Genomic DNA, 11,273 nt, shown 5'->3' with positions numbered 1-11,273 from the left:
TAACCTACATTCTTGAGATTGGATTTTTTTGAGCCAAGTTTCTATTTTAGCTTTCTCTTCTACTAACCCATCCTCCAATTCGCGGATACATCCTTCTGCCTCATTCACCCTGGCCGTCAGAGCCTCTAGTTTTGACTGCATTTGGTTCATAGAATTTTTATTTTCTGCCAGATTTGCTCTCATTTCTGCCCTTAGAGATTCTATATTCTCATTAACATTTTCGTTAATACTTTTTTCAAGTCTACACATCATCTTGACCATTGTTACTCTGAACTCCATTTCTGATAATTTGGTTATATCCATATCCATTAGTTCTGTGGCAGAGGCCACAGACTCATTGTCTTTTCTTTGCTGGGGGGGACTTCTCCTTCTCGTCATTCTGATGAGGAGAGGTTGTGGGGTTGTCCAGAGCCCAAATTATTGACCGGGACCCAGGCAGTGCGCACTTGTTTTATAGGGACCTTAGGGATGTGGGGTTCTTGATTTTTCAGCCTGCCTTCTGGGGGAGGGGCCTGCCGCGCCAATACTCAGTCAACCCTATTTGGGTAGAGTTTCCGTGTCCCCTGCGAGGGGGGGATGGGGATGGGCACACTGTGAGCCGGTATTTCCAGGCTTTTGTTCTCTGGTGCTTTCCCTGGCGGTTTGTTGTGCCTCTTCTGAGAGTCAGAGCAGCAGTTGCCAAATCTCAGCCTCTGTCTCAGAACAGAGGGATCGCGGACCGTTCTCCACTGATGTTCTGGCCTCTGTAACTCTGTTACTGTTGGTGCTGCTCAACCCTGCAGCATCAGGGATGTGCGCCCCACACCCGGCGTCCCAGCCCTCACTTCCAGGGCCAGCGCGTCTCTGTCCTTTGTGTTTCTAACACTGCAGTTGCCCTTGCGCGCTCCGGAGCTCCATCTCAGTGTGGTTCGCAGGTGCTCCGAAGCTGAAAGAGGGGTCCCCTACTCCTCCTCCATCTTAACTCCTGCCCCCACAAGTTCTTTCCGATAGTTCTGTAAGTCACTTTGTCAGAATAGTCTTAAATATATTTAAGTACAGTTTTTGAGCAAAGTCTTTTAAATGTTTATTTTTCTTGTCTAGTTTCTAGCTTACAGTTTTAGGTAGAGGCCTTCTTTTGACTTTTTGCCTCGGCAAACTAGAGTTGATGTTTTTCTTTTCTTTGGTACTTATAGACACAGGGAATAACCAGTGTATTTTAAAGACTTTGCCTCAAAATACTCTTCAGGAAAATTAATACAAAGCAAGGCAAAATGGTGATCGTGTGACCTTTTTATACCATGCAAGTTTTTCATTTCATTTCATTTCATTTCATTTCATTTTATTTTATTTTATTTTATTTTATTTTAACAAAGATTTTATTTATTTATTTGTCAGAGAAAGAGAGCGCACAAGCAGGGGGAGTGGCAGGCAGAGGGGGACGCAGGCTCCCTGATGAGCAAGGAGCCCGATGTGGGACTCAATCCCAGGACCCTGGGATCATGACCTGAGCCAAAGGCAGATGCTTAACCCACTGAGCCACCCAGGTGCCCCAAGTTTTTTTTTTTTTTTTTTTTTTTTTTAAGATTTTATTTATTTACTTGTCAGAGAGTGAGCACAAGCAAGGGGAGAGGGAGAGGGAGAAGCAGACTCCGTGCTGAGCAGGGAGCCCGATATGGGACTTGATCCCAGGACCGATCATGACCTGAGCCGAAGGCAGATACTTAACTGAACCACCCACACGCCCCAACCATTCTGGACTTTTTAATTAGCCCTCCTGCTAACCTCTTGGAAAACAGACTATTTGATGAAACCACACACAATTAATTAAATCCCAGACATTTTACAACTCTGTGAATGTAAAGGTTAGTGCATAGAAAGCTGATAAAGTGAAATGATTTTTTGGGAGGAGGGGGGTAGCTGGGGAATAAAGTTGCAAAGAGAAGTTATGTTTTTACTGCTCTGCACATTAGCCAGCATTCCTTTTCTCATTCAGCACTTCTGATTGAACTGTCATTCTGCTGATTCCCTCGTTAATGAATTAAAACTTTGACGCATGATTACTGTTTTTTATAAAAATTAATATTTTTAACATTGTGGGACTTGTGCTGACAGTACCACAAAGCTTGCTGTAAGTCACTGAGTCTCAAGATACGATAAGCAGTGGTTTAGTCAGCTGCTTTGCTACTCCCAAGGTAGACTTCCAGTTTCCCGTCCCAGAGTGGGGGAAGCCTGGTTATTCTCATCTCATGGCAATTCTATGGTAGCCCCACACTTTTGCTGAGGGTTAATTGTTTGTACTTTTTTTTTTGTGCTACTAGCTTCTTTATTTTTCAGGTGATGAAGAGTTGCAAATAAAGGTGACATGCTTAAAACACAGAAGGGTATTTATTTATTTATTAGCAAGATATAGGTCCTATCGTTTATCTTACAAAATCTAGTCAGCAAGCTATACTATATACATAGCATATTCTGATCTATGGCTAAACATGGTAATGTTCTGGAAGGGTTTTTACTTTCCCCTATTTTTTAAAATGAGAATTTTAAAATGTCCAGTTACTTTCTCTCTCTCTCTCTCTCTTTTTTTTTCTATACTTTTTGTGTATTTGATACATTGGAGATGTTTTAGTACTCATCTATTCATGGATAGCAAGATGGTGAGGAGTCCTACTTAGACCTGGTATGACAGGGGGGGACCATGCATTCAGAGTACAGTAGTTTTGTGACATAGTTGGCTATAACTTTGGGTTGTCTCCTAATGGGAGAGAGGTGAATGCATTTTTTCTTTCATTTGTTCATTCTTTTATTCAGCAAATATTGAATGCCTTCTATGTGCTAGACACTATTCTGGTTGCTGGAGCTGTAACACTGGATAAGTCTAATATATTAATCATTACATCATGTTGGTCCTGAATTTGTTTGAAATTATATGTTGGTTAAGGAAGGTGTATAGGATAGGTAGTATAAGAGGTGGCATGCCATGGGGACACCAGAACTTTCTGTTACCTCCCCATACTCCTCTCTTAAAGAATCTGTGTATAGCCCAAGGATGTTACCCCTTCACCCCACACATATTACTGTCAGATCAGAGGTGGCCACCTGATCTAGGGTCAACCAGCCCACTGACTTACCTGAGCAAATGAGAGCCCCTCTCCCAGGAACTTGGATTTGGGCATGGAGAAATGGGATTATACAGTGTTTTGGCTGCTTTGCTTATAGGAATGTTTTGGCCATGTAGGAGTAAAGCAGAGAAAGTTGTGTTTATAAAGAGAGTTGGGAGCTGAAAACTATTAATGGCAAAAGGAAGGTTCCTTGAACTCTTGCTGATCCAATTACTTGAATTTTCCTTGTGTTCTATAATATGTACTTCTACACTTCCAGTAAGCCCCCTTTTTGGTTTCTGTTACCTACAACCAATGATCTCTGATTAAATAGCTTTCCAAAATTACTTTATTGTTTCAGAATTTATGATAGGAGCTGGGTCCTCCTGCTTTCAATACTTTACTTTTAATATACGTGACTATTTACTTTTAATATACATGACTATATGAGACCCTAAATAGTTCAAAAGTTAAGTACTTTGAGTTTAAGAGTTCAAAAGTTGGGGCACCTGGGTGGCACAGTCGTTAGGCGTCTGCCTTCGGCTCAGGGCGTGATCCCACCGTTCTGGGATAGAGCCCCACATCAGGCTCCTCTGCTGGGAGCCTGCTGCTTCCTCTCCCACTTCCCCTGCTTGTGTTCCCTCTCTCGCTGGCTCTCTCTCTGTCAAATAAATAAATAAAATCTTAAAAAAAAAAAGAGTTCAAAAGTTCAGTACTTTAATTGGGCCTTGGCAGTATAATTTCTTTGTCTGAAGTACCCATTTGTCTTATCTTCTTGGAGAAGTCATTCTCTGTTTTTAACTCTGTGATCTTCCTTTCCCTTTCCTTCTTTCTCCTCTCTGACTTGAGGCAGAAGGAAATAGTTCTTTGTTTCTCATAGTACTTTGTATATTATAGCACTCACAGACTACATTTTAAAAAACTAAATGTATTTCCTTTAAGCCCCTTAAGGATTTGAATCATCTTATTCATCTTAGTCTTTTGTATTTGGTATAGGGCCTAACACAGAGTAGGCTTTAAGTAATATTTGATTGTTTCTTTAATCATTAAATCTACTAGAAATTAGTTTGTAATTAAATTTGAAATCAGTGAACCTCATCTCTCAGTGTGAGCATGTATCAAGAATTAAAATAACTTTTTAAAAAAATAAAAATTTGCAGTATTTTGCCAAACCCTGCTAATGCCATATGGAGATTTTTAAAATGCTATTTTAATTTTGGCAAACCTTACTTACCCACTATAAGTTTATCTTTGAATTCTCATATTGAAGGGATGCCAGAACTCAAATTATAAACCATATTTGCTGAGTTTTGTAATATTTCAGATACAAACTCACAAACTCCCACAAACTGTCACATGGTTTCTATCTTAAGACATGTTTTGGCTGAAGTTTATTCAAAACAGATTTGAGTTTAAATTAAACCTAGAAAATTTGTGTTACAAGGCTTTATTTAGCATGGCTCTAGAAAAGTAACTACATTCGAAGATAATCTCCTTGTCCTCAAGGTGACAGTCTTTTATTTAAAAAAAAAAAAAATTGTGTGGACCTGTCTATAACCTAATTTAGAAGCTACCATATGAAAAAGTTTAGGAAAAAAATTTGCTTATACAACTCTAAAACCGTTTATATCTTTTTTTAATGCTTAGGTTCATTTTATTTTGTTTTACTGTTTAAGATTTTTACTAGAACAGTAATTCAAAAGCATGAGAGTTAAAGATATTTGGAACTATGTCTTTCTGGATGGTAGAAAGATAACACATTGAACTTCTTCAAGTGAGACTGTCCCTAATTTTTAATTTGTAGCACTGAGGATATCGAAAATGCACATCTCTACTTTTTTCATTGTAAACAAGTCTTGGATTTGACCGAACAATGTAGAAGAACACTGATGGAATGGCCGCTAACCACACTGAATATTCATCGATTTATTAAGACAATGGAAGCGCCTCTGGTGGTATGTTTTATTTTATTATTTTTATTTTATTATTTTTTAAAGATTTTATTTATTTGTTTTGAGGGAGAGAGAGAGAGAGCATGCATAAGCAGGGAAAGGGGTGAGGCAGAGAGAGAGAGAATCCCAATCACACTCCACGTTGAGTGTGGAGCCCAATGCTGGACCTGACTCCATGGCCCTAAGATCATGACCTGAGTCAAAACCAAGAGTCGGAGGCTCAGCTGACTGAGCCACCCAGGCGCCCCATATGCTTCTTATTTTAATATATTAGGTAATTCATACATAAAATTTATTAAGTTTTAATTCACACATACACGTTTTAGTTAGATGAGCTCTATCTTTTTCCCTTTCCTTGGATGTACTTCTTTCACTGAGGGGGATTTAGGAGTAGTTACATAGTAAAGGGAAAATAAAAGATACACTATTCATGAAATGACATTTTAATGCCTGGAAACATTGTTGTATTGAAATCCAAATATAGCCTCGTATAAGTGGAAGTATTCTGTGGTAGTTTAAATGAACTGCGACCACTCCAAGATCACAAAGACCACATCATGGTTAAGGAAGGACCTCGTTTGTAAATGTGTTGATGACCACTTTAAAAGTTGGTAAATAGTGGGACTACAGTGCTTCTGTGCCCCACTTCCCTTAGCTAGCCTGGAAGGATTTCATAGAGATTTAAGTTTTTTTCCTGATTGTCTTGAGCATGTGTAAAACCTTCAGTAGGCCTTCTCACTCAGTACAACCTTTTTAAATAAAAATAGTGCACGTGTATTACAAATAATCCAAATGGTGCTGCAAAATATAAAGGAAAAAAAATTGTAAAGCCATCTATTCCAGTCACTCAGAAATGAAGTTAGACGACCATCACACCAGTCATGTCTGCACCCATACGGACACATACGGTGTCTGTGGGTGTGTGGATTAATGGACACATACTATTGCGTGTGCTAGGTTATAGTAAGAAATTTATACTCTTATTTGAATTTAGCAGAGGAAAAAGAAACTGATGCGAAATGAGGGGTTATGGATGTTTTAATATATCATTTGTTTGTTTGAGGGCTCTTTAGGAAGTATTGTTTTAATATTTCTTGAGTTCTTTATTATTATTTTTTTTCTTGAGTTCTTCATTTTGAGTCAGTTTTTGGTTGGATCTTGCCTTCAAATAAAAAAAAAACATATAAATTTTTTTCCTTTCCTTTCACATGGCAGAGGGGGCATGTATCTCCCTTCCCTGGGGAAAATACCCCCTGAATTTCTTTGATCTCCCATTTCAGCATAGAGCCCTGAGAGAGAGAGAGAGACCAGCTCAGTGTTCTTCACCAGTCTCCGTTCTCTCCAGACTCATTTCCTTTTTCCCCGATACCAAAATATTATTAAGAATTCTCAGGATTTTGGGGCACCTGGGTGGCTCAGTTGCTTAAGTGTCTGACTCTTGATTTTGGCTGGGCTCATGATCTCAGTGTTGTGGGATTGAGCTTTGGGTCGGGCTTACGTTGAGTGTGGAGCTTGCTTGGGACTCTCTCACCCTCTTCCTCCACCCCCCCACCCCCCACTGCCCCGCTCACGCACGCTCTCTCTCTCTCTCTCAAAAAAAAAAAAAAAGTCAGGATTTTGTCTATTCACCAGTACTGCTTTTGCGATTGGGGGCAGGACTAGAACTCACCCCAAGCTTTACTAAAAATCTTTAGTTCCTTTTTTGGCTACTACATTCTGGCTTGAAGTCATGTCCCTTTCTTAAAGTTTCCACTCATTACTTTTATTTAGCTGTGCTTTAAAAGTATTGTATTTTTTTTTTAAGATAATGAGGAGGGCAATTCTCCGATATTATTTCATTTTACTATGCATACATATCAGGAATTATGTAGTATTAAAGTTAAAAAACAAAAACTTTGAAGATTTCATAATGATTGGTATTCAATTAAGTGTGGCTTCCCTTGAAAGCAGGGTATCATGTACACTGTTTATATTGTACCTATGTCAGTGGCAGCCCCTGAAACCTACATTTCAGAAACAACAAGGTGAGTGGTATTCCTGGAACTGTGCAGTGCAAGGGACTCTGCTGTAAGCCACAGTTCACCCAAAAGGAATATTAATTTAGCAATCCAGTCCTTGCTACATTGGAGTTTATTTTAATGCTCTCACAAAATGATGCATCAGCATATTATTGCCTAAGTGTCTTATTTTCTTTAGACAACTAGGGAACCAGGATGTAGGATTCAGGCAGAGGTTCCAGAAGCCTGGCTAGACATGGGGATAGTAGCATGGAACCAAAAAAGATCTGAAAGGCAGAACTGAAGATCAGTGCCAGCTTGGAGAGTCAGGCTGAGAATCTAAACCTTGGTGTCAACCCAGAAAGGCCTGGCAGTCCAAAAACACAGGTTAGTGGATTTGTCCATATCAGAACAGAGCAGATGAATGTAAAGTACCGAAAAGGGAGACAAGCCTTGATGAAAAGTTCCCTGAGACTCTTGGTGGGATGGCTAAGGCTTAACCTTGCAGGAATGGGAAGATGATAAAGGGTTCTGAGCTAGTTTGGTCACTTTTACATTTTGGTACTTTAAACATTTGGCCACATCAGTATTAGAGGTTGTTTTTGTTTTTGGAGAATATAGTGGAGGTTAAAAGTAAGGCCAATTGTCATGATAGAAAACACCTCTTAGAACAAGATTTGATGTACCTGGCTTATGCCTTTTGATGGTATAGTTAACTAGAAGGGGGTAGAGAGGTCCTGAAAGTTAGTCCCTAAATTTAATTACTTCGTACAAGTTCTTACCTAGAAGACTTAGTCGTAGTTTACTTTGGGTTAGTGTTTCTTACTCTGTTCTTATTTTCTCACAGCCCAACTGATGCTCATCTTCCCCTCTCAACATTGCTCTTAACCATTCCTCCTTTATTGTCTTCCATATCAATCTATATACAGGCCTTTGGGGTTCAGTCATGGTTGGGTTTTGTATGGTTAGTAAGGCACGTTGTAAACTAGCCTAGGCTTATGGGTCCAGAATTTGAAAGAATTTGTGTGCTTACATTATTTGTAAACATTAATGAAAATATAAACTGGGATTTAGACTTTCTTGTAAACTTTTTGTGTGCCTGATCATTGTAATTATATGACTATATTTCACTTCTAAGCATATGAAAATAGGTACAGATTGGGATTTTGTGTGTGTGTGTGTGTGTGTGTGTGAAGTAGATGGGCGCTTGGACACTTAATTATTGTGGATATTTAACACCACTATGTCTTATAATCAGGTTGGGGGCATGTCATTTTAATCCTCACAAACTGAAAATAAATCTTGAGCATAGAATTTTTGAGTGGGTTTCAATCTTGAATTGATTAAGTGACATTCTGGCAGGTATGGAGTTACTCTAGATGCATTCTTAAGGTTTCCAACCAGAAAACAGACGGGAAGATGATTTGGTTATTGTCCTCTTGGCTAATACCAGGGACATTTTGGATGCTGATGGTTTTCTCTATATTGAACTCAGTTTATTCTAGTAGATAGAAAGTTTTATCTGAATACCAAGAAGACTCTTCAAGTGCAAATATCTGATAATATGTTTAAAAATAGATAAATATGTAATATAATTTATCTGAAAAACTCCGTTTTTGTTTATACATGAGATAGCTGTCTCAGATTCAAGACAGTTAAATTAAACCTACTCCTTTCTATAAGTAATTAAAAGGATGCTATTATGGTTTATTCATTTAGCTTCTGTTATTCCTTGAAGAGTCATGTGGCAGTGTACAATATTATATAGCAGGGTGTTGGCTCCTTACATTATTGCCTCATTTCCTTTTTTTTTATTGTGGCAAAAAATACATAACAAATTTACCCTCTTAATTTATAAGTGTATAATACAGTATTGTTAACTCTGTGCACGTTGCTGTACAACAGATCTCTAAAACTTTTTCATCTTGAATGACTGAAACTCTATACCCATTGAGAAACATACCCCATTTCCCTGTCTCTCCAGCCCTGGCAATCATTCTACTTTCTGTTTCTATGAATTTGATTATTTTAGAGACCTCTTATAAGTGGAATCAGGCAGTATTTGCCTTTTTGTAATTGGCTTATTTCACTTAACATAATGTCCTCAAGGTTCATCCATGTTGTAGTATTTGTCAGGATTACCTTTTTTTTTTTATGTTGTAACTATTGGCATTTTTAAAAAGTTTTTATATAAATTCTAGTTAGTTAACATAACGGTGTAATATTAGTTTCAGGTGTATAATACAGTGATTCAGCACTTCCATATATCACCCCATGCTCATCACAAATGTACTCTTTAATTCCCATCACCTATTTTGCCCATCCCCCCACTGACCTCCCTCTGGAGGATTACCTTCTTTTTAAGACCATATAATATTCTATATTATATATATAATGAATTATGTATATGTGTGTGTATACATACATATTATATATACATATATACATATATACATACATATATATATATATATATATAACATTTTATCCATTCATCCAATAGTGAGTATTCAGGTTGCTTCCACATCTTGGCCATTGTGAATAATGCTGTAATGAACGTGGGTTTGCAATAACTCTTTGAGATCCTGTTTTTAATTCTTTTAAATACATACCCGGAAATGAACTTGCTGGGTCATATGGTAGTTCTGTTTTTAATTTTGGGGGGAACCTTCGTACTGTTTTCTATAGTGGCTACATCATTTTACATGCTCTCCAACAGGGTGCAAAAGTTTTTAATCTCTCCACATCCTTGCCAATACTTATTATTTGTGTCGTTGTTGTTTTGTTATTAGCCATCCTGATGATTTTGATAATGCCATTGTATTTTTGCTTCGCATGTCCCCGATGATCAGTTTTTTATGTGATTGTTGCCCATTTGCCTATCTTCTTTGGAGAAATGTCTATTCTGATCCTTTGCCCTTTTGTAGTTTGTTATTTTGTTGTTAAGTTGCAGGAGTTGTTTATTCTGGATATTAACGCCGTATCTGATACATGGTTTGCAGTGTTTTCTCCCATTCTGTAGGTTGCCTTTTCACTTTTGTTGTTTCTTCCCACAGTGCAGACATGTTTAAGTTTCATGTAGTTTCATTTGTCTATTTTTGCCTTTGTTGTCTGTGCCTGTGGTGTCATTTCCAAGAAATCATTTACATTCCGGTGTCTTGAAGGTGTTCCCTTATGTTTTCTTCTAGGAGTTTTATAGTTTCACTTAGGTCACTAGTCCATTTTGAGTTATTTTTGTATTTGGTGTAAGATGAAAATTCATCTTGATTCTTTCGCATGTGGATATCTAGTTTTTCCAGCAGCATTTGTTGAGAAGAGTCTCTGTTACCCATTGTGTAGCCTTGGTGCCCTTGTCAAACATATTTGACCACAAATGCGAGAGCTTATTTCTGGGCTGTTCTCTTCTCTTAGTCAATGTCTGTCTTTATGCCAGTATTGCACTGTTTTGATTGCTGTATGTTTTGAAATCAGGAGTTGTGAGACCTCCAGCTTTATTTTTCCTCATGTTGTTTTGACTTTTTGGTGTCCCTTGAGATTTCATATGAATTTTAGGATTTTTTTTCTATTTCTGCAAAAAATGCCATTGCGATTTTGATAGGGATTGCATTGAATTTGTAGATGACTTTGGGTACTGTGGACATTTTAACAGTATTAAATCTAATCCAAGAACATGAATGGATGTCTTCACATTAATTTGTGTCGTCTTTAATTTCTTTCGACAATGTTTCGTAGCTTTCATTTTGTAAGTCTTCTTTCTTGGTTAAGCTTATTCCTAAATATTTTATTCTTTTTGATGCTATTATAAATGGGATTATTTTCTTAAATTTCCTTTTTGGAGAGTTCCTTATTAGTGCATAAAAACACAATTGATTTTTCAGTGTTGATTTTGTATCCTGCAACTTTGTTGAATTCATTCACTAATTCTTTTTTTTTGTGGAATCTTTAGGCTTTTTTACATACAAGATCATGTCATCTGTGAACAGAGATAATTTTGCGTTTTCTTTTCCAATTTGTATGCTTTTTATTCGTTTATTTTTTGCTTAGTTGCTCTGGCTATGACTTCCAGTACTTCATTGAATAGAAGTGGCAATGGTGGGCATCCCTGCTTTCTTTGTTCCTGATCGTAGAGGAAAAGCTTTCAGTTTTTCACTATTGAGTATGAAGTTAGTTGTGGCCTTTTCATATATGACATTTATTATGTTGAGATAGTTTTCTCCTATTCTTCGTCTGTTGAATGTTTTTATTGT

General features: G+C 37.6%; 1 protein-coding gene across 5 annotated transcripts in view; it reads left to right on the top strand.

The window, feature by feature from the left end:
- Window positions 1-11,273, top strand: part of TXNDC16 (thioredoxin domain containing 16) — a 118,716-nt gene that overhangs the window by 58,356 nt on the left and 49,087 nt on the right. For all 5 annotated transcript variants that reach the window (XM_040641834.1, XM_040641836.1, XM_040641833.1 and 2 more), the window contains exon 9: window positions 4,882-5,032. In XM_040641834.1, the coding sequence (XP_040497768.1) occupies window positions 4,882-5,032 (151 nt within the window). The remainder of the gene's footprint in view (window positions 1-4,881; window positions 5,033-11,273) is intronic.

The sequence above is a fragment of the Ursus maritimus genome, unplaced genomic scaffold, assembly GCF_017311325.1.
Source record: "Ursus maritimus isolate PB19 unplaced genomic scaffold, ASM1731132v1 scaffold_25, whole genome shotgun sequence".
In the NCBI taxonomy this organism is placed as follows: domain Eukaryota; kingdom Metazoa; phylum Chordata; class Mammalia; order Carnivora; family Ursidae; genus Ursus; species Ursus maritimus.
Note: the sequence above shows the minus strand (reverse complement) of the source record. Positions and strands in the feature narration are given on the sequence as shown.